Source organism: Euleptes europaea, chromosome 18 (assembly GCF_029931775.1).
Source record: "Euleptes europaea isolate rEulEur1 chromosome 18, rEulEur1.hap1, whole genome shotgun sequence".
Lineage (NCBI taxonomy): Eukaryota > Metazoa > Chordata > Lepidosauria > Squamata > Sphaerodactylidae > Euleptes > Euleptes europaea.
Genome location: NC_079329.1, coordinates 37,661,321 through 37,685,188, shown reverse-complemented (window position 1 = coordinate 37,685,188; position 23,868 = coordinate 37,661,321). Strand labels below are relative to the sequence as shown.

At 45.5% G+C, this 23,868-nt stretch overlaps 1 protein-coding gene across 1 annotated transcript in view; it reads right to left on the bottom strand.

The window, feature by feature from the left end:
- FAM171A2 (family with sequence similarity 171 member A2) overlaps window positions 1–23,868 on the bottom strand; it is a 43,030-nt gene that overhangs the window by 3,563 nt on the left and 15,599 nt on the right. Inside the window, exons 2-7 of the mRNA XM_056864705.1 lie at window positions 15,398–15,625; window positions 8,408–8,500; window positions 6,963–7,121; window positions 5,469–5,645; window positions 3,654–3,770; window positions 570–696 (exon numbers count right to left, since the gene is read on the bottom strand). Coding sequence (XP_056720683.1) covers window positions 570–696; window positions 3,654–3,770; window positions 5,469–5,645; window positions 6,963–7,121; window positions 8,408–8,500; window positions 15,398–15,625 — 901 coding nt within the window. The remainder of the gene's footprint in view (window positions 1–569; window positions 697–3,653; window positions 3,771–5,468; window positions 5,646–6,962; window positions 7,122–8,407; window positions 8,501–15,397; window positions 15,626–23,868) is intronic.

The following is a 23,868-nucleotide window of genomic DNA, read 5'->3' as shown; positions in this document are numbered from 1 at the left end:
CTCCACATGCTCAGGGGCTCTGTCCTCTTGATTACAGAGAAATGCCCATTGAGGCATGGGAGGGGTGGCAGAGGGCCAAGAAACAGATCTGTGACTAATCAAACCACAAAGGCGGCCTGACATTTGGCAGCGGCTGGTTTAAAAATGCCTGCAACAGCTGTCAAATTCCAGGGACTATCCTTGCAATCCTCTGCTCAGCTGCCTTTCCTCGTGAAGAGCCCCTGCTGCAGGCTGAGCATTTGGAAGAATGCTGACATTTGTGCAGTGCCATCCCTTCCCCGCCCTCACCAGTTCTGCTTCCTTTGCTCCCTTCCGAATGACGGAAACCGTTAAAACGGAGTTTGTGACACAGCTGAACCCTGAAGCCACATCTCCTGCATCCAAGACCAGTTCTGTAATCATTCCCATGAGAAGCATGCATGTAAACCACAACGTGAATTTTGTAAAAATTAAACAAAATAAGGAAGCAAAGAAAATAAGGGACAACTTTAGACACCAATCAGGTATGACAGAAGAAAGTTTGAGAGACGGGATGGGGCAAGGAGTTCCAGGGAACTCGTGGCACTCACCTGCAGTAGTAAATAAGCAGGCAGAGCAGAATGAGAACCAGCAACGCCAGGGCACCGAGGACAGTCAGCAGAATGAGGGTGTGGTAAGTGACAAGGTCCTTCATGCCTGCTGCTCCACTTGCCAGCCCTGCAAAGAAGGCAGCTCTTACCATCCGGTGGACAGTCACTCTTGCCCCTCCCTTGGAAGCTACACTCTCAGGCCCAGAGAACTGCGGTTCCATTCCAGAACCACCATGCTTATTCTGCCTTCACTGTACTGGCTACCTCTCAGTTACTGGGTTCAATTCAAGGTCCTGGTTCCTACCCTACAAAGCCCTTCATGGCCTCAGCCCCACATATCTGCAGGACCACCTCTCCCAATATGCTCTGCTGTGGCAGCTTCCCTCCTCTGAGCAATGCCTCCTGAAGAGGTCACCTTGCAAATGTACCGGAACATTCTCTGGTGCATCTCCCTCCTTTTGGAACGGCCTGCATGAGGAGGTCAGGAAGGCTGTCATACTTGTATAATTCCACACAACATGTAAAATGGAATTGTGGGGGGGAGATTTTTTTTAAAAAAGAACAGGGTTATAGTTGCAAGGTGTGTGAAATTTTTAGAAAATTGTCATGGTATTATTTATTTTATATATTATTGTTTTTATTGCCTCGATCTCCAATTTTGTGACTCTGATTTATTGCATTGCTTGTTGTATGCTTGTGCATGCATTATACCACCATTTTTGTGTTTGTTATCTAAATTAGCAATCCAGTTTTAATACATTGCTTGTATCTATTATACTGTTTTTACTGCACTAAAGTAAATAAATGAATCCGGGCGGCTTCTTCTGGCAACGAGATGATGACAGACTTGACCCAGCAGGGCAATTCTCTTCCATTCTTTTGCAAGTTTGAAATTTGCCTTGTTTTTTTATTCTAACCCCCAAATTTTTCAATTTAATTCATGAGGGAGCTGTTAAAATGTTTATGATTGTGCCTTAAAAAGTGAACTATTAAGGCAAAACAAAGTTTATTAAATCACTAACCATTTTGCATGTTGTCTTCTTTTATTAAAGCCACAAAAGAAGGAAGGATGGGAGGGGGAAATCACATATAAATTCAAATTTTTGCAAACAACACTGCTTCCACACCAGAGTGATTTTTCATGGTGGCCTGGCTGCTGATGCGATTCTGTATGAAATTGTCCTTGCAATGGAGATTCCAGACAGCCCAGATTGCTCCAATTTTAGCAGTAGTTTCCCTTTCACACTTGATGTACACTGAACCACTGTTTCTCTGCTGTGTTCTCATATGATCCTCAGGATTCTCCTCCTATCCTGTTTTAATTTTTTTATTTTGAGGTACATAGGTAAAGCAGCCCGACACTGAAGTAACACAATAGTATTAAAACTTTTAAAATGTATTTGCAGATACCTTTGAATATCCCCTCCCCCCCAAAAAAATGGCAGGCTGCACTGTGGGTGATTCTTTGGTTTTTTTAAAAAAAGAGCACGAATAACGCTGGATAGGAATAACGCAATGCCTTTAATAACCTTTTAAAAAGCCACCCCCACCCGTCTGTCTAAAAGACAGGCTATTGTCTTCTGTTTTGCTAATTGTTGCCCAGGACTTGGTCCTTGAAATCATCAACAAACAAAAAGCGTATGCTCGTCACCAAATCCTGCAATTGTCTGTTTCCTATTTACACCCAAGAAATCGCTTGTGCTGATGGCATCCTGCCCAGGAAATCCAATTTTTTAAGGGTTTAAAATAAAGCAGATTTTTGTGTGGAAAGAACAGGCTTTTAATGGACTGTTTACAGAGGATGATGTCATATGGAAACATGAAAAAACTGCACCAGTCAGGTGGCTGAAACATGGGAAATCCTTGGTGTCGAAGCATCCATATTTCAGCAAGATGGATTTTATTTCCACGTTCAGTTTGCTTCTCCCCAAAAACCCTTCTCTCAAATCTGAGATCTATTACCATCACCATATGTCCTGGCAAAATGAGTGGCTCATGCCAATCCCAAAACCAGGCCAACTCACAGACAGTGCAGTGATTTCTACATATTTGAGGGATTCTGCAAACAGGCAAAAAGTATATTTATACTTCATAACCACACACACACAAAAACCCACCCAAAAAACTAGTCCAGTGAGGACTCAGCAAGACAGAATTCTGACAGTGGGCTAAAGGGGAAAAGTCTAAAAGGGAGGTGGGGAAAAATCAGACTACTCAAGATCCTGAGAGCTGATATTTATTTATTTTAAACATTTCTATGCTTCCTTTCCACCCAAACAGGGCCCCCAAGGCAGCAAACGTCAAACATTAAAAAATTTCAACATTTAAAATAAAGTACATATACTTAAATGTAAAATAATAATAAATAAATAAACACATATAAACAGACATAAAACCAAACACCAGGGAGGCAGCCAATCACAGGTCTTGGGGATGTGCTAAACATCCTCCTCCTTTGGTGGTTTTTAAGCAGAGACTAGGTGGCCATCTGACAGCAATGCTGATTCTGTGAAATTAGGCAGATCGTGAGAGGGAGGGCAGGAAGGGATGAGTCAGCTCTGGGGTCAGGAAGGAATTTTTCACCAGGCCAGATTGGCTCTGGGGTCAGGAAGGAATTTTTCACCAGGCCAGATTGGCCAGGGATCCTGGAGGGGTTTTTTTTGGCCTTCCTCTAGGCATAGAGCAGGGGTTACTGGGGGAATGGAGGGGGAGGTAGTTGTGAATTTCCTATGTTGTGCAGGGGGTTGGACTAGATGACCTTTGAGGTTCCTCTCAGCTCTATGTTTCACCTGCTGGTGGAAGACAACAATAGAGGGAGACAGAAGAATCTCCCTAGACAGGGAGTTCCAAAGTTTTGGTGCCATTGCAAGCCTCCCCAGGATCTTTTGTCTAACTAGATCCTCTTCATAGAGTATTATGGAAAGCACACACCCCATGTTCAGAAGTACTCATTTCTCAAGCAGTCAGAATCCTTAGGATACAAAACTCACACCAATTCTTGCTGAGATATGGAGAATTTGTACCCTTGGCTAACACAAAGGATTGTTCTGAGGATTCCTCAGCCTTTGGCAATGGTGATCTTACCTGCTGCTGGGGACAGCACGGCTGCTGCCCAGTAGCCCAGCTGTGGAGAAGAGAAAGTCCAGTAAGGCTGGTTCCCTTCCTTTCGGATGAGACCAGTCCCATTGCGAACCCACAAACCTAAGAAAATAGTAGAAATGGAGGTGGTCAGACAGGCTCATCTAGACCTACCCACTGCCAAAAGAGAGGCCTAGACAGCCCCTCCCTCAGAAAAATCTGTGTGGGAAACAGGATGCTGGACTAGAAGGACCTTGGGTCTGATCTAATCAGGTTCCTTTTACTGTTATTCAGAACACCAGAGAAAGGGAAGACATGCTGCTTAAAAGGCAGCTCCAGAGCAGGGAGCTCCAGACCAGGTTTGTTATGCAGGAGAAACACAAGAGAAGGACAGGCAGGTCTAAGGCCCAAATCTGCCCTCCCAAGATGAAAAAGACCCCCCACATTATGCACCCCTGTCACACCCAGGCTGACACACAGACTGAGGGCTCTTTATTAGCCCTATCCACCTCATGTGGATAGTAACAGAGGCTTCAACAGAATATTCCTTTACGCCCAGGCAAATACGAGCCAACAGCTGAGGCGAATGGAGGATTGTAATCAGCACTGTAGAGATCTTAAAAGTAAATACATGAGCGCTATTTTTTGATCAATTAGAGGAGGGCAGGGAGCTGTTCCTATTGGTAGCAGATGATAGGAATTGCAAAAATGGGTATAAATTATGGGCAGAAAGGTGCCAGCTGGACATTAGGAAGAATTTCTTTTACAGTATGAGTAGTTCAGCAGTGGAATCAGCTGCCTGGAGAAGTGGTGAGCTCCCCTTCTCTGGCAGTCTTCAAGCAGCGGCTGGACAAACACCTGTCAAGGATGGTTTAGGCTGAGCCTGCATTGAGCAGGCAGTTGGACTAGATGGCCCCTTCCAACTCTATGATTCTATTAGTAACAACATTCCCATCTCTAACAACTAGGTTACTGTATGGAGTGTTCAACAGGCAGGCCCTAAACTGGAACAGGAGGACAGGTGAGTGTCCACAGCGGGACCAGAAATCAACTCAAAACTGTCTCACCAATACCAACAACCTCTCCCAGGAGCCCAAGTCCCTCTGTGCCAGGCGCCCGTTAAAAGAAAAGAAGAAGAAGAGTTGGTTTTTATATGCCGGCTTTCTCTATCACTTAAGGCAGACTCAAACCGGCTTATGAGCACCTTCCCTTCTTCTCCCCACAACAGACACCTTTTGAGGAAGGTGGGGTTGAGAGACTTGCCCAAGGTCACCCAGCTGGCTTTGTGTGTAGGAGTGGGGTAACAAATCGAGTTCACCAGATTAGCCTCCACCGCTCATGTGGAGGAGTGGGGAATCAAACCCGGTTCTCCAGATCAGACTCCACCACTCCAAACCACCACTCTTAACCACTACACCATGCTGGCTCTCTGATCCCTGCACCCCCTCCCTCCTCCCAACAGTCCTAGTAATTTACTTCATTTATAACCCTGCGAATTAGGCTAAGCTCAAATGGTGTGACTGGCCCAAGGTCACCCAGCAAGCTGCTGTGGCAGAATGGAGATATGAACCTGGGTCACCCAGATCCTAGATTGACACTAACCACTATGCCACACTGGACCCTGATAAACTCTCAGGCAGCTGAAGGAGACCACAGGGGGCTTGGAACCACAAGCAGAGGAGGTGTGTTTGGCTTCTGAAAAACTGACCAACATGCTTCCACCCAAAGACCCTTGCTTGCCCTGAAGAAATTAACACTGTCCCCACTACCTTCTTGTGCATTTGTATATGCAATACAAAACCACCAAAATGCAGGACTCACCACTCTTGAGATCAAAGCGCCAGGCTGGCACGCTGGGAGATGCTGCAGCGGCCGAATCAGGCGGCAGAGGGATAGAGAGCTGGACGGGGCCTGAGAGCTGCACTTCTGTCCCATTGCCAGTGAAGAGGTGGATGCTAACAGCAACGACGGGCACCAGCTCTAGCCAGGGACTGCTGGCTGCAGGGAGACAAGGAATTAGAATGGGAACACCCTGCACCTCCAGAGATGGTGCCTGACATTTCAGTTACAGGGTTGCTAGATAGCCTGGGGAAAGCATCTTGTCTCTGTAATCGAGGCTTAACAGGATGTGATGTTATTTATATCCCTGCCATCATAAGCTTCAGCCGCCCATTTCCACACATTAAGCCTCTATTAAGTTTCAAGTCAAGTTTATTCAAGTTTAGTAGACCATAATCCATACACTATAAATAATGTTACGAGTTAAAAATCATAGTAAAACAAAAATCTGCCACATCAACAATAGAAGAAAAAGAAAAGTTGGTTTGTATATGCTGACTTTCTCTACCTTTTTAAGGAGTCTCAATGCGGCTTACAATCTCTTTCCCTTCCTCTCCCCACAACAGACTCCTTGTGAGGTAGGTACGGCTGAGAGAGTTCAGATATCTGTGACTAGCCCAAGGTCACCCAGCTGGCTTCATGTGTGTAGGAGTGGGGAAACCAACCCGGTTCACCAGAATAGAGTCTGCCGCTCATGTAGAGAAATCAAACCAGCTTTAAAAGATTAGATGTTCATGCAGGAGAGGTCTACTAGCCATGATGACCCATGTAGAGGAATCAAGCCTAGTTCTCCAGATTAGAGTCCACTGCTCTTAACCACCACACCACGCTGGCTCTCAGTTTTTGCAGAGACTGCTCAGAAGTAAATCTTAATTTTTGAGTATCAGGGGTGGCCAAGTAGTAACCATTTTCTGAGAAATCTCTCTCTCTAGCTATTGCTTGCTTTGGGTAGTAGAAGATAATATGGGATAATGAATCAACCGCTGTCAAAGGGCAGTCGCAAAAGTGCTGATCTGAATGTATCTGGAGGAAACGGCTCTTCATCTGGGCTGTTGGCAGTGCATTACAACGTGTGATCATGTATGACCACCACAATTTAGGAACTGTCAGCACAGAGGTATAGTGAGGGAGGTCAAATTGAGTTTGATATTTAATTCCCAGATGAAATGGTGAACATTTCCTTCTAGCATCTTTTTGCAGGATGTTTAAGCAGTCCTGTTTAAGCAGGGACAGGATATTTGTCTCCAGCACTGCTGGCAGCCTTACTTGGTGCCCAAGGCAAAGAGATCCAAACGGCACCTCCCCACCCCCACCCCGAAGGTCAAATAGCAACATCGACAACTAGACAGTTCACAAGGTGACGCTACTTCTTGGGAACCTGAATTCTGTTGCCTTGCATGCTGGCAGGCCTGGCTCTGGTTCCCCAACCGACACCAGCCCTGTATCCCACCCACACTCCAACCCCAAGCTCCTTACCACTGCTGTTGCTTTCCATCCCAATAAAGGATGGGAAACCCCTCATATCTGGCCCACCGCTGGCAGCAGTCAGAGAGGCCGAAAGCTGGCTGTAGGTCGAGTTGCGGGGCAGGCGGGCAGATTTGCGCGGGAACTGTGCCCAAGGCTGGCTCTTCGCTCCTGCAACGACAAACTATCTCATCTACTGGCAGGACCAAGGCAAGATTCTGGGGTCCAGCTCAAACTATCAGCGGTCTGATACCAACCCTGGAAGATGTGACACAGAACATTGGACAGCGCCTTCTGAGCATGCGCACATGGCTTTCCGCAAATGACTTGGCAACCACAGGCAACAGACCCCGAGAATGTGTGAGCCTGAGCGCTTTGTTTTATTTATGGACTAGCAGCTTTAATGGGTTAAATTGGTCTGATATCAAGACTTTAGGAATCCCAGATTCTGCACAAGCACACACGCTTTAAAAAGGTGGGCAACAAAGCTGGTGAGGGGTCTGGAGACCAAGTCCTATGAGGAAAGGTTGAAAGAGCTGGGTATGTTTAGCCTGCAGAGGAGAAGATTGAGAGGGGATATGGTAACCATCTTCAAGTACTTGAAGGGCTGTCATTTAGAGGATGGTGCTGAGTTGTTTTCTGTTGCCCCAGAAGGTCGGACCAGAACCAACGGGTTGAAATTAAATCAGAAGAGTTTTCTTCTAGACATTAGGAAGGATTTTCTAACAGTTAGAGAGGTTCCTCCATGGAACAGGCTTCCTCGGGAGGTGGTGGGCTCTCCTTCCCTGGAGGTTTTTAAGCAGAGGTTAAATGGCCGTCAGCAGTACTGATTCTATGAAGTTAGGCAGCATGAGAGGGAGGGCATCTTGGCCATCTTCTGGGCACTGGGTGTGTGTGGGGGAGGTAGTTGTGAGTTTCCTGCATTGTGCAGGGGGTTGGACTAGATGACCCTGGTGGGGGGGTCTATCATGTGTGAGGGGCCTGGCCATCCTGGTTCTCACATGCCCCACTTGAGAGCCCAGTAATCCCATTTCTGCCTTCCAGGGGCGCCCCTTTTGCTCTTACAAACTCCAGAAGAGACCCAGGACTCTGGCCTACCCAGCCTCCTCTTCCCATCACCCTGCCTCGTTCCTGAGGGGGTCTTTCCCAAGTGCCACGGTTGAAGCAATAAGGTGCATCTTGGCACTAACAACCATCTCCCAGGCACAGGTGTGCACAGAAGTGTGGCATTTGCAGGACTGCCCTCCACTGTGGACTGGCCTCCACAATGACTTCCCTGGTCAGCAGGGTCTTCTGCTGTGTGCGAGTGCTTCCACACATAAAATCTAAAAAAAAGTAGCAGCACTAGCAACATCACGGGGCCCGCATTTCCAAAGTGCTGAGGGCACTTGTAGCTGATTCCTGGGCACCGGCCACAAGACCTCAATTTCCTGGCCACTGGACTGCGTGGGGCTCACCTGGAGAGCTGAGAAGGATTTGCATCACGTCATCATACAGGATGAGTGTCGCAGGCCGCTCCGGAAGCAGGTAGAGGCTGACAGAGGCGTAGACTGCTCAGAAATTGGGGAGGGAGGAGAAAAAAACTGGTTACTTTAAGCCCTTCTTTCCCTAGCAGCATGTATCGTATTAAATTGGTGAGTGAACCTGCCTCTGAAGTAAAACCCAAGGGAGGGGGGCTGCTGAAGTGGAAATCTGGAGAAAAATTTGGGTTGCTCAGCCAAATCACAGTCAGCTCAGATGAAGGGAGAATTAAGAGTCTCCTCTGGGAAGGGAATGCCCGGATGGCAAAACAGGTAGCCAAATTTTGTGCAATAGCATATAAAGTTCGACCCCTAATGTTGGGCAATTGCAATTAGATTAAATTATAATTTGGTCAATTTTAGTCTATTATATATTATTTGGAAATTTTAATTAGGAATGTTTTTGTTGAACTGCTATAATTTTTGACCTTTTATATAAATGACAAATGTTGTTTTACTGGCTTATGCTGTATTAATAATAAATCTGAAACTGGGTTAGATTGTGGTCATGTCATCTTTTACAATGAATCCATTCAGACATTAAATCAAGCTTAGCACTCAAACCACAATTTGGGCTTTTGAGCATGCAACAGACAGGTTACAGTTTAAAGATTACTTGAAGCTGTATTTGCAACCCTGGCCAATTATGCTTAGCGTCAGCGTTGTCAGGTGTAAATGCTCAACATTGAAATTGGAAAAAGGAAAATAAGGGAAACTTTCAAGCAAGAGACAGGAGGAGGAACAGAGTGAACCTGAAGGGCTTCTGATCCCTTCGCCTTGGTTTAGAGACCCAAAACTGTTGCGTCTGCATCAGGCCGAAGGTTACCAATTGCTTAAGCAACGAGGTGTGGGCCACTGAGTTGCACACATCCTCCCCACCCCCGTCTTCTAGTCCACCACTTCCCAGCACCTAGCACAACTGTGGCTAGCTGCTTCATTAACTGTGGTTACAAATTCTGGTTTGTTCTAGTAGACAAGCTGCTTGCAGCCATGCTGGTCCAAAAGTAAAAGCCAAAAACACCATCCAACCCAAAGACATAACAGTAGGTCCAATCCAATGAAATTTAACAGCACACAAGGGTTTGAGTTCTCCATGAACTCTTCATCAGGCCAGATATTACAAAATAAAGAAGGGGGGGAGCAGATTTTAACTAGATTCTTCAGGAATCTACTCTGCCTTACTCGCTGTTTCTTGGGTTAAGAGGTTTCTCTCCCCTCACTCCAGCTAGATAACAACACTCAACGTGGCTTCCATCAGCCCTTCACGTCCAGCATCATTTAAAATTAATCTCCAGCAATGACAACATAACTGCTCCCACTGTCAATAAATCTGCCTGGCATTCTACATTGGATGCCAAGAAGAGGACTTCAGATCAGCACCTGAAGCATCTTGGTTTTTTCTCCCCCTCCTCACCTTTTTAATACCTGTTGAAGAACTCAAAAGCTTGCACATGGTTTTAGCAATTTTTTTAGTAAAGAAGAAACAAAACAGGGACAAGTAGGAGGAATCTCAGAAGCATAATCTCCCAGTTTTTAAGATTTCCATAAAGTAGAAGTTCAAACCTCCTATTTTTAGTACTTCAATCCCTCAGACCCACCAAATGTTCTCATAACTGTATCCAGCCGAGGCCGAGGGCAAGGAACTCCTTCCGTAAAGGAGAACTGGCCGAGATTGAGGAAATGGTGAAGGAGAGCTGGACATATGGTTCTGCCAGGTGCTTCTGGCAGGGCTGCCCCCTCTCCCTCCCTCCCCTTCCTCTCAATGGGGGCAGCCGGACCATAATTGCAGCCAAATCTCAGCCTTCCAATCTGTCTTCAGTTTGAAAGCTTTTTTTATTACACAAGCATCTGTTAAGCTGAGGAGCAAACATCATGCCTTGAGCAGATCGCCCCCTCTCTGCCTCAGTTTCCCTTTCTGTAAAATAGACATCAAAAAAGCAACCCCCCCAAAAAAAGAGATCGCTATCAAACTCAGAAGCCTGTTCCAGTTTTTCCTATGCCCAAAAATATGTACACACTCTCCCCAAAAGTTTGATGTGTGTTTCTCTCTTTATCCATGGGCTGCATGCCATTTTTTGCCTATGGGCAGAAATCATTGACAGCTTTAATATGCAAAGTTGGACTTTTGGTTCCGATCCCAAACGTGAGTCACTGAGGTGAGCTTATTATCAGCATCGGTGTTTGACTGTCAACGCAGGCAATGATGTGTACTTTAGGAATTTTTGCCTCTCATCACTAATGGTCAAATTAATTAGTTTAATGAATTCTCCCCACCCCTTGGCTGTCATATCATTTCCCTTGTGTTGAAGGAAATTTTTGAAGCAACTAAAAACTGATATCTCAGTGGGCTGAAAGATGTTCCTCCACCCACCCCGCCAACTCCTTTAGGATGCTGAGCATCTACTTGAACCCCCTCCTTTGCAGCAGGGCTCCAGAGAACAGTATACAAGCCCCATACAAGCCTTTCTTCCAAAACGATTAAACCACTTGCTAGTCAGATTTCTGGAAAATCCTTTTTGGCTTCAAATATAGGAAAGCCAAAGAAAAATTGGGTAACATTTTAAAATCTGTGCATTTGCTTATATATTCACCAAGTTTTGACAATAAAAAGCAGATACATTCAATTTATATTAAACAACTCTGAGATTCAGCATCTCTCACAGTGATGGGTAGTGTTCCTGTTAACACATTAAAACATTCACAAGTGGGGCAACCACAGCTAGGATATGAAAACAGCATTTAAAAAACAACAGCAAAAACACAGGCAGCGATAGGTATGCATGAGCAGATGTAAAATAACAAATCAAAACCTACAACCTCCACCAACTCATGCAAATATTTAAAAAAAGATGAAGTATTTATTTGGCATGGGAGTAAAAAAACCTGGGAGAGATGTTCAAGGGAGATTGAGAAATCTGCAATTGTGTGGATTGGCAGCAATGAGAAAAAATCAGGGAGATTGGCCGACTGGGCACGGGGAGATGGAAACAGATCTCAGCAATAAAAATGTGGGAGAGAATGGGGGTTTCCTTCCCTTCAAATCTTTGGGTGGGGGGTGTCTCTTTTGTAGTACTATACTAAGTCATGAGAATCAGCTATTTTCCTGGAATCTGATCACTTATTTTGAAAACAATTTCAAAATGCTCTACTATGTACAGCCACAAATGAACAAAAAGTACGTTCTGAATGCCATTTCCATACTTTGCTCCCTAAAATTCCTCCACTTTTAAATGGGGCTGAGCTTAAACATAGAATAATCTCCTCTTCTATCTCTCTCATCCCTGTTACAGATTTGTAATTTGAATCTGAGTACATTTGTACTGCCTTTTGGATTCTCTTCCAACTCACCCATCGGACACTCCTACCACAAAAGCCCTCTCCCCCTAATTTTGGAGGTGTGGTTTAGTTGCAGCACACACTGGTGAGGGAATGGCAGTCTGGACTTCTTCAGAGGAGCTCTTTGCTCGAATACGACAATCCCATGCCCATGAAAACAAGTTCAGGATTTGTGGCCTCAGTAGGATCTAGCTGGGCAGCCTAAGATTCTGCGCTCCCGTCACCATCACCTTAAAAGGGATATTTTTACAAATTGTAAAATATTGTTACAGCTGCTGGCCAACCATTCATCTTTCTTAGCGAAACTGGTAGTTTACAGAACTGTTTTGAAGAGTGAATGCTTAGGAAATAGTCTGCTGATAAGTGTGATATCTGTGTTTGAAAAGCTGACATCCCTCCATGCAAGTACCCCTTGGAGGGTCAAATTACAGAGGTAACCCCTTGGAACAGAGGTACCCCTTGGAGGGTCAAATTACATGCTGCATAAGAAACCAGATCTCCTGGAATGTGTCACTGGGCTTGTAGGAATCAGGGTGCAGGGATTTCTGTTTCCGGTTGGTCAGGCTGGGTGTTTGTTGGCTGTGTGCTCTTGCTTTTATTTTTTGTTTCAATTCCTTTCTCTGCTTTTGGTTTTCCCTTGTGGGAGAGAGAACGCTCATGCAGGAAGATAACAAGCATGCTGTGAAGGAGTTTTCTCCAACCAGCTGTTGTTTTCTGGCTTATTTTGGCAAGAGAGACTTATCATAGGAGAGTAGTATATTTTGCTATTGGTCAGAAAGGTATTTTGTTTTGTCTGTTTTGTTTCCTTTATCTTATTATTTTATCGTATTTTTCTTATTTTACTTTATTTACCATTATATCTTATATTTAAGGAGATAAGAAGGCAGCATGTAGCAGGTAGTAAAGTTTTTAAAGCCATGTGGCGCTATCAGTTTTAGCTAAAATTTAAACTTACAGGTCAGTCCTAAAGGGGGGGTAGATCCGTGGTGGCTGGGAGCAGTGGAGTCGCGCCTCCTCCATCTCCGAGGCTTCCCAGCCACGGCGGAGAAAAAAAGGTTTTTTAAAAATTAAAAAAAGTTAAATGGGGGTAAATGCCTCCATTGAAAACAGTGAGGCTATGCCACTAAAAAAGGTGGCGCAGCCCCGCCACAGCTCAAGGGTGCATTCCCGGGGTGAAAGGGATTAGGAAGCTGGCCAAAGGCAGCTCCACCCCTGGGAATGCCTCCCCCATGCCGGCACGGCTGTTCTCTTCCAGGATTTAGTTCTTGGCTGCGCTGCCGCTGTTTGTCTCCGCGCCGGTGTGTATGCCACTTTATCCCGTGATAAGTGGCACCTATACCAGCACGGGGTCATGCTGGCTCCTAAGAAGATTCTCTCCCCGCCACCGATATTAGTATTTATTTTTATTGTTTTTGTATAGTTATTTAGTTTATTTTACTTTACTTTCATTTTAAGGGTTTTAAATAAATTTAAATCAACTGAAAATAACTAGGTGTCTTTACTGTTTAATTAACCAGCTAGCATTTTAAACGCTTTGTAATTGTTATACTGGGCTTATGGAACTATTACAAAGACACTTTAAAAGCTGATTCACAAATGATAGAGAACACAGGTTGGGTTTGGGGGTCTCCATCTGTGTAACTCTGACGGTTTAACAGCCAGACATGACTTGTATGTTCTCCTCATTCTTTGACCTGACACACGGGCTGCACTAATGGGCCAAACAGGTTACCCTGGGGCCATTTCAGGTAAGGAAAATAGTGTGAAGGGTACGTACATACATGGGAACTGAGGAAAACCCAGAAGTCATGTCTGACTGTAACACAAGAAGGGGACCCCAGACCCAGCCTGTGTGCTCCTCCTTCATGTGTGAACCAGTGAATCCAATGTTCCCTCTTTGAAAAGAAATTAAACCCAGTAGTTCTGTCTCAGCAACTTCTCACCTGTCAAGGAAATAGAGAATGATATCAAAGGGATTTTGTTCTACCAAGGAGAATCAGGTGTATTTCCTTTCTAACAACTAAAGTACTCACTTTTAAAGAATTATTTCATTTGTCCCATGCTTTTCTCCCCAAGAGGGGTCCAAAGTCACTTACAACAATCTTCCCTTCTCCATTTTATCCTCACAACAACACTGTGAGGTAGGCTAGGCTGAGAGTGTGTGACTAGCCCAAGGTTACCCAGCAATCTTCCATGGCAAAGCGGGAATTCAAACCTAGGTCTCCCAGTCCGACATTAACCACTGTACCTGCTAGCGAATAAGAAGAGGCCCTATCTCTCCCCTGACATGGAAGTATTGTGTGCTGTTCAAAACCTTGCATGCCCTGACAACAGCAGAAGTTATCCTTGTTACAGGCTTTGACATATTAGAACATATGAACTGTGGTATTAGTGTTGTACATGTGCAGAAGTATTCATTGTAAAACCAAACTACACATACAAACTACAAACTACACAGCAGAGGCTTCATTTTCCTTTTAAAAGGAAAAAGAGCCTGGATATTCTTTGCCAGAGACTTAATGTTCCTAAATTACTCTGTCAAAGATTTAAGTGTCAGTGCAGATTTGCTTTCTGCCTTTTTCAATGACCTTTCCCAGACTTTTCAATGACTACAGAGCAAATTGCTCTCAGCACTTCCTGCCTTTTTAAAGACTACAGAGCAGAACTCGCAGCACTTCCTGCCTTTTCAATGACTTCAAGTGCAGAAATGCTCTCCACACTCTATACTCCAAGGATATATTATGCTGACTAAGATGTAATGATTTAATGTAAACAATATATTGTATTTTAAGATTTTAACATGAAGACATGATGGTAGAAATGAATGAATAGGTTCAATCTTAGCGTATTTTTCTGGAGATGAGAATGATGGTAAAATTAGTATATAAAGTATAACAAAACTCAAAACTGACTGCTTATGAAATAGTATGCTTAGTCTCCTGGAAGTAGAAGTCCTTATATGGTAGTCTGTAGTGGAGCAACAGAGCATGTGTGGTGGAAAGCACCCTGCTCCAGTTCACATAACTTTGCCAAGACAGTCCCTTTTCAAGGTGATTGAAACAGTATAAATATGGGCAGGGAAAGGGCTAGAATTTCAGACCTCTCTAAGTCTTTGGACTGAGGGTCTCAGAAGATGGTCTTGGTATGTATGGATTTACTTATATATTATTCTAGAGTGTGAATTAGATACTTTGAACTAAACCAGACTGTTATATTTTAAGTATTGGATTTTAAAACTGAATAGTATGTAGAACTTGCTTGCTTTACTGTATACATTGTTACTAAATTTTAAGACTTTGTAATACTTGCATATATACATATATACACATAATTTAATTGGAGCACATCAATAAAAAGACTTACTTTTTTGAGTAAAGTAGTTGAGTCCTGCTTAGTAGGTGACTAACTGAATAAGATAACATATCACTTCTCAGGAAGGGGTCAATTCTAAGAGCATAGTCAACCAAAAGGCACTGACCCGCTTCATCCTCAATAAAGATAACTTCCTTCCAGCTCCTCCGAAGTGCCTGCCGTGTCTATGCCCTCCCGCCCCCTCAATGTGCCCTTAACCTATGGAGTCCTGTAACTCACGTGGCAGCTTGCTGACGCGCCAAGGAACAGAGTTTGTGACGAAGCCACGCTTGGAGGCCGTGACGAGGACCCAGGTTCCCAGGCGATAGCTGATGGGCAGCATGCTGACACCCTCGTGGTCTGTTGCGCCTGAAGCCAGTGAGGTCTGGTTCCCATACACTTCCACAGCTGCCTGAGGGAGCGGGGACAAATCACCATTCTCGTACACCTGGACTTTGATCACCACCTCTGTAGGAGCAAAAGGACACAAAAAGGCATGAGAACAGGGAGGAGATCTGTTGGTTCAGCAACCTTGCCCCGATTTAGCTATTTCTCCATCTGGTTCTTCAGTGTCTTCCCAGCTCTGTTGGTATTAAAGTCACCAAATTCAATCCAGCTAGAGAAAAGCCTAACTAGATGAAGGCCCCATGTCATAATTATTTCCACCTCTATGGTCTCCGCACCCAACTTCCCCTCAGCCACCCCTCCCCTCCAGGTGTCTCTCTTCTTGGGTACTTTTCCTATTTGACTTTACAGCCATTGGCCTTCCTCTCCCTGTTCTGCTCCTCATCTCTTCCACTAGCTCCTGACACCTGCCGCACAGCCTGCTACCAATTTCCAAGCCCATTTTCTCTCAGTCAATCCAAATCTCTCAAGATGGTGAACATTCCAACAGATCAGGAAATGGCTAGCACATTTGTGCATCTTACAAACAACAAGCAACTTTATACACAAGTCAGGCATGACTCCTCAAACCCACTTGCCACTGGTGAGTCCAATGGCAACACCCTCCCTACCCCCATGTCCAGCACAAAACATCCACACCACTGGTTTTTCTGCAAACTAAAGTTGGCTTGATATGAGAGGTGATTTCTTCAACTTTCCACTCTCCCATGCTTCTTGGAAAACACATCTGCCATTTCTGCCCTACGCCAAAACCTGGTGCAAGTAGAAACCCTACCTCTCCCCAAAACTGACCAGGGAGACTGGCAGTGGACACAAATAACAGCTAGTAAGTAAATGAACCCAGGCAAAGTTTATGAATCCCTTGCAATTGAAAATATTGTTTCTCAAAGGGTAACAAATCATTACTGTCATGTTTCCTGAAGGCTCTCCATTTACTCCAAAGCCTGAAAGATGACTGCTGTGTAATCCAACATCCAATGATGAAAAGTGCACTTTTGATGTGGGCAGGGTAGCCAGATGGTTTCAACAATGAGTCATTGCAGCTCTTAAGGGCATGGAAATAAATAAGATCTTATTAAGCCCCTAATGTGGGGACAAGAGGAAGAGAAAGCAGCATGGTATATAGCCCGATCTTGTCAGATCTCGGAAGCGAAGCAGGGTCAGTACTTGGAAAGGAGATCTCCCAAGGAAGTCTCTGCAGAGGAAGGCAATGGCAAACCACCTCTACTTCTCGCTTGCCTTGTAAGTCCCTTGCTGGGGTCACCATGATTTAATTAATTAATTAAGTTTCTACCCTGCTCTCCCTGACCTAGGCTATGACTTGATGACACGTTACACACACACATAGGGACATTTTCTTCCAGGCAGTTGGCACCCATAACCTGGATCTACCTAGTCCTAGTCTAACACGCTAAGCACCACTATACCACAACCCCCACCCAATTTAATACATACAAATAAATATAAGAATTTCTGGATTTTAAATGTTGTGCAGCAGGTAGAAATTCAATAGACAAAGCCAACAATAGGTTAAGTTTTCTTTATAGTGCTATTTTATAGCATCTGAAAGCAAAACCACTGAGTTCCTGGTCATAGTATGGTCTCCCGGGGACAAGTAATAAAAAGCAAATGTGTTGCACATGTTTTGCCACAGCTGCTTGTTCATGTCAGTTCCTCCCAAACTTTTTCAGCTTGTTCCCTCTCCCCGCCCTCTGCTTTATTTGACCTTTAGGAGGTATAACATAGCACCAACATCTGTGCAGAGATCCTTGAACACAGTATGCATAGAAAACTAGCATGCCAGTGAAAAGACTAGGCTGGAGCTCTTCTCCATGACATCTAGTTTCCTATGCGCAGAAGGGTTTATTTACTTCATTTATTCAATACTTTTCTCCCCAATGGAGACCCCAAAGTCTTACATTATTCTCTACGCCTCCACTGTAGCATCACAATAACCCTGTGAGGTAGGTTAGGATGAATGTGTGTGATTGGCCCAAAGTCATCCAGCAAGCTTCCTCTGCAGAATGGGAATTTGAACCTGGGACTTCCAGATCTTAGTCCTACACTCTAACCACTACAATCACACTGGTTCTCTCTACCTGTTGTTTCTTTTTGAATCTGCAAGACTGTTCCATTTTGAATGCCCTTCCTGGCTGATAAAAACCACCAGAAGGGAATGGCCGAGTGGATCAGGGGAATTGGGTTGCACCACCCATGCTCAAGAAAGCTGTCATTAGACCTGTTTTGGAAGAGAGAAAAAACGTTCCTAAGCCCTACTATGTTGGAGAACTTCCAGCCAGGATCTGATCTTCTATTCCTAGGTGATGTGCTTAAATCGTTGTTGCTTCTCAGCTCTCGGAAAAGGCTGATTTTCTTTAGCCATCTCAGTCTTACTTCGGGCTTGGCTTTGGAACAGGGACTGCTTTGGTCACCTAGGTTGATGACCTCTACCAAGAATGTGACCCTGCTAGTTCTGCTGGATCTCTCATTAGTATACTACTGGGCTGTCTCTCAGCTCTGTGACTCAGGGACAGTGGTGTTACAGTGGTTCAAGTCACACCTGGAGGTTGCACTAAGAGGGTAGTGCTGGGGGATTCCTGTTCTGCCCCATGGCTGCTGGCCTGTGAGATTCCTTAGGGCTCAATCCTATCCTCCATGCTATTTAATATCTATGTGAAGTCTCTTGGAAAGATCGTCAGGAGGTTTGGACTACGGTGAAACCAATATGTGGATGATACCCAGCTCTGCCTTTCTTTTCCATCTAATTCCAAGGATGCTGCTGATGTTCTGAACCGGTGCTTGGAGTCAGTAATGGGGGAACAAAATGAAACTTAATCCCGACTAGGCAGAGGTTCTCTGGGCTAGAAGAAGGACAGACCAGGGACTTCAGATCTTACACTCCCCCTGAAAAGCCAAGTTCGCAGCTCGAGAGTGCTACTAAATGCAGCAGTCACCTTAGAAAACCAAGTGGCTGTGGGGGCTCAGAGTGCTTTTGCCTGGCTTCAGCTGTTGCTTCAGCTACATCTGTTCCTGGGTGAGTCAGATCTAGCCACAGTGATCCAAGCCTTGACAGGACTATAATGTCTCCAGGTTTTGGCAAAGACCATAATCTTTGATTTTTTTGCATTGATGGTGAGCCCATTTTGTTGACAATAGGCAGTGAAGGCCAGGAGGTATCTTTTAAGGCCAATTGGAGTCCTGGCCAAGTCTACGGCGGCGTCGGCGTACAGTAGCAGGGGAGTTGGATGATTGTTCAGTTTAGGTGGATGGCCATCTACCTTGTCAAGAGCTGTAGCTAGGTCATTGATGAACAAATAAAAGAGATGAGAGGCCAATACACACCCTTGCCTCAAGCCTTTTTTGACTGGAATTTTTGTTGTTAGTTCACCATTAGTGTTGAATTTAACTTGACAGGTTGTCTTGGTGTACAGGCGGCGTATTTGTGAGCTCCAGACTGAGAGCGCAGCTGAAGTCAAGGTCAAGTAGCTCAGAGGTTTGTTATGACGGCCTGCACCCCGGCGCGATAACTGTAATCTATCATGGGAACCAGGCTCAGCCTGGTATCCAAAGGTGCCTTTCTGATGTATATGTTTCAACCTGCCCGCTTCCCCCCACTTGAGTTTTCGTACCTTTTCCTGTAAGTTGCTGCTATACACCTTATGCTTCCCAAATAAACTGCTTCTTAGACGACTCTGTCTGGACGTCTGTTGATTGGGATTTGACAGTTGAACTCAGACCTTACAATAGGACTCAAGTCCTTTTCTCCTTTTTAATTTTAGTTTCTTATTTTATTTTAAGGAATGTGGTTATTGCCTCATTCCTAAAGTACATGGCAACAGCACCTGGGTACACTGGCTCCTCTTCAGAAGAGGACGACCGGGGAGGTCAACCGAAGGCCTCCACCGCGCGAGAAATCCTCCGACAGCTCCTGCAAGAGGAGACTGAGGATCGAATTCGGAGTGCCCAGAGAGAGGTCGACCGGCACCGGCGTGAGGAAAGGAGGAATGCCACCAGGTCCTACCTTTTGAACCAATTCCATCACTTGAATAACGGTGCCGCTCTTCACTTTGCGTCTAAGCCCATGGAAATACATGAAATAGTTAGAAAGGACTAAATTTGCACGGTATAAAAATGGCATAGTAAAAGGCACAATCCATCCGAAGTTAAGCATTTTAGAATTCCCACTATCCTGAAAGGGAAACAGCATATGCTTAACTCTCCCACTGAAATCACTGGGAGAATTACCATGGAATCCTAACCATGTTTACTCTGAAGTAATCCTCCATCAGCTCAATGCCACTCACTTGCAGGTAAGTGTGCATAACTCTTGCAGCCTTAAAGAACTTAATAGCAATAAAGCACTCACAGTCCACGAGGGCTAGGCAAAAGATAAAAATACAAGGCAGACCCATTGTCCACATACAGAGGGAAAAGACCAAAGCATATTGCTAGAAAAAGATCTAACAGACTAATACTAATCATGATAACCATAATGAGCTTGCCATGGGAGATGGGATTTGTAAAGAAGGAAAGAGTCCGATGGCTTAAAAGAACAAGGGTCTCAACAGAGAATACGCTGGGAGGTGTGTATCTGGAGCACTCAGCAATGTTCTTAATTTAACTTAAAAAGCCAATCTGATCTGGACTGGAACTGCAGGGAGGGAGTTTAAGAGAGCAATCCTAAGCAGGTGTCGTGGTGCAGGTGAGGAGCGAGGGCTGTAAGCGTAGTCTGGGGTACAGTCCAAGGTCATTCACAGTGAAGGCAGAGTCCGAGTTAGCAATACAGGCAAGGGAAGTCCAAGGCGTTAGTCAGAGCCAGTCCAAGAAGTCAGGATACCAGGAATCCAAAGGATAGCAGGGAAACAAGGCCAGTACACAAAGAGGTTGGTGACAAGTTGCTTGCACAATAGCCAAGCCTAACTGATGGCTTAAATCCCTTCCCCTGCTGCTGTAGCAGAGCTAGCTGATGCTGATGAGGCTGAGTTCACAGGTGGTGCTTCAGTCCTGCTCTTCCTCACCACTGCTACTGGGGAGGTTCCTCTGTAAAGCCTTCAGTTTAGCACTCTGCCGTCTCTGCTGCATTGCCAGACGAACCTGTTTTCTTCTCTGCTCCAGTGGCCTTGGCGAGGCCTCTGGAGACACTGCATGTTGCAAGGTGTCAGGTCCAACTGGAGTCCTTGAGCTGGCAGGCTGCCGGCATGGTGAGTCATCTCCTGACTTTGGCTGATCCTCTATTCTGGCAGGCTGTAGGCCCTGTGGTTGTTCCTGTGGGACTTCTGCCTGAGGATGTCCCTCTGTTCTGGCTTCTAGTTCCTCTTCGTCAGAGGAGGTCTCTGCAGGCTGACTCATGACAGCAGGTCTATTCAGAATCCTACCAAGATCTAGTCAATGGCGCTTAGTCTCAAGAAAGCGATTTTAGGACTGCACTGCAAATTTCCCCTTAATGCCCCTCTCCAATGTCCTAATCTAGGCCCCGCACATCTGAAAATTAAAGCTGTGGCGTTCTGGGGTCTTATTTGCACACTGGATCTGTGTGAGATGAAGCAGATAGCCTTTGGGCAACCTTAGGGCTAAATCTGCCTGAGGGCTAAGTCAAACGCCACAGCTTGATGGGGCTGAAGCGAGTGAGCCAAGCCTTCTGCAATTTTGAATAGGCAATCTGTGTCCCTGCTTCCCCTTTGGTCTTCCTCTTGGTGTCTACGGTCTGCAGGGAGGTCTGTGTTTGGAACTCTCGGCTGTTTTTTAAACGTAAGGAGGCAGTGTGGTGTAGTGATTAAGAGTGGCTGACTCTAATCTGGTGAACCAGGCTGGTTTCCCCACTCCTCCACATGAGGCCTGCTGGACGACCTTGGGCTAGTCACAGTTCTCTCTAAACTCTCTCAGCCCCAACTACCTCACAAGATGTCTGTTGTGGGGAGTGGAAGAGAAGGAGATTTTAAACCAGTTTGATTCTCCTTAAAAGAGAAAGTGAGCATACCAACTCTTCTTCTTCACACCCAGCAAGCTGGTAGCAATGCCAAGCGCTGAAATCCAGAATTCGGACAGCTGGGCAGGGCCTGGCAGGTTGTTGTTTTTAAAGGCAAGTCTAGAGAGGATCTCACTGCAAAATCTCTCTGTTCATCATGCAACGCTTTATTATATATTTTTTAAAAACCAGAAGAAAATGGTAATGAACATTTAATATGCCCAAAGGAAAGGCTACGATCACAATGGGTAGCCGTGTTAGTCTGTCACTAGCAGTAAAAAAGAGTAATAGTCCAGCAGCACCTTAAAGACTAACAACATTTCTGGCAGGGTATGAGCTTTCGTGAGCCACAGCTCACTTCTTCAGATACTGTTGAAAGGCTGTCGCTGACCATGCTAGGAAGAGAAGACAGATGCTACGTTTGCTAATTCCAGTTTGCTAATTCCTGGAGATTTGGGGGAGGGGGTCCTGGGGAGGACAGAGTTTAAGGAGGGGAGGGATCTCGGTGGAGTACAATACCACCCTCCAAACAGCCATTTTCTCCAGGGAACTGATCTGTATAGTCTGGAGAATCAGCTGTAATTAAGGTTGCCAACCTTTGGGTACTGGCAAAGATCCAAACAGCACACGCAAGGTACTTAGAATTAAAGTGCTAATTTATAAAAGGTGAAAATTAGTGCAATGAGTGAACATATATACAAATAGAATACAATAAGATACACATACAAAATTTCAAAAGGAGTCCAGAATAATATCAAATTCAATGGAAAATATAGATATCCTGTCAGTCAGGAACGTCAGTATCTATTGTCCATAATAGACTTCTTTTGTACTTGTAGGCAGCTGAAAACAGATACCACAGGCAAGAGCCACGAAGGGGAGATGTCAGGACGTGACGTCTAGATATAGACTGTATAGTCTGGAGACGTCTAGATATAGACTGTATAGTCTGGAGAATCAGCTGTAATTAGGGTTGCCAACCTTTGGGTACTAGCTGGAGATCCCCTGCTATTACAACTGATCTCCAGCCGATAGCGATCCGTTCCCCTGGAGAAAATGGCCGCTTTGGCCATTGGACTCTACGGCGTTGAAGTCCCTCCCCTCCCCAAACCCCGCCCTCCTCAGGCTCCCCCCAACAACCTCCCGAAGAGGGACCTGGCAACTCTAGTTGAGAACGCCAGGCCCCACACGGAGGCTGGCAACCCTGGCCAGGAGCCCATTTATTTATTGAAAATACTCAAAAGAGGCTCATGAGCCCCTTCCCTGCGCCTCAGTTTCCGCGGCGTACTGGTCTCCCAGTTCTTGGGCTCAATAAGCCCACACCACCGCCACCACCACCACCCCAATTAAAAATGCCAACCCCCACAATGGAGAGCAACCAGCAAACAGTAGTCACTGCTGCAGCCCCAAGAGCAACGTCTTTTGTTTCCTTGTCTTCTTCTCAGCACACCCACCTGACATTACCCCCCCCACACACACACACACACGCACACACAAACTGGCAGTTCCCCTGCTGTCTAGGCCCCAGGCCTTTCCCCATTTCTGGGAGAGCCGGCCCGTCGCCGCGGCAACGACCTCATTTGTCCCACAAAGTCCCCTCCCCCTCCAAGCTCCATTTAGGCCTAGAAAGAGGCATCAACATTTTCATTACAAAAGCAGATGTAGACTTGCCCTGAGCCCCCCCACCCCACCCCCAGTTTGTTACCATGGGGACCATCCATCGAGCAAAGCCTGGGCCGCATCCTTCAGCAGGCCCTGGGTTGCCAGGACAACTGCGCTGACCAGAACTCTCTCTCACACGCACACACATGTACCAAGTGTAATTTAATTTTTGGTGATCCCGTCACACATTTCTAACCTTCCCGTTGCAATCACACCCAGGTGACAAAGGGGGGGGGTATATCCCCTCCCCGATAATATCAGCAAGGTCCAACAATATGGCTCCCAGACAGGTCCGAACCCAGCACCATCTCCTTCCCTAGAAAAATCCCAACCTATGATTCACAGATGTGATTCTGCACTCAGATCAGAGACAGGCTTGAACTGACGCTGTGCCCACAAATCGTTGGATGTTGTGCAATCACTTGTGAATGAATGGTCCAACCATGTGTGGAGGCAACAGAAAAGAGGGTTGAGAGAGGTTTTAGTTCCAATGGCGTGCACACATGCACACTTCTTGGGCTCCACGGTCACCTCCAGTCAAACAAACACAGCAGTTTTTATTTATTTATTAAACTCCTTTCTACCCCACTTTTCTACCTGAACGGGGAACTTACTGCAGGTTTCAATGAGGGTTGCCCAATTATGCACTCCAAACAAAACAGAGGTGTTAAAAGTAATC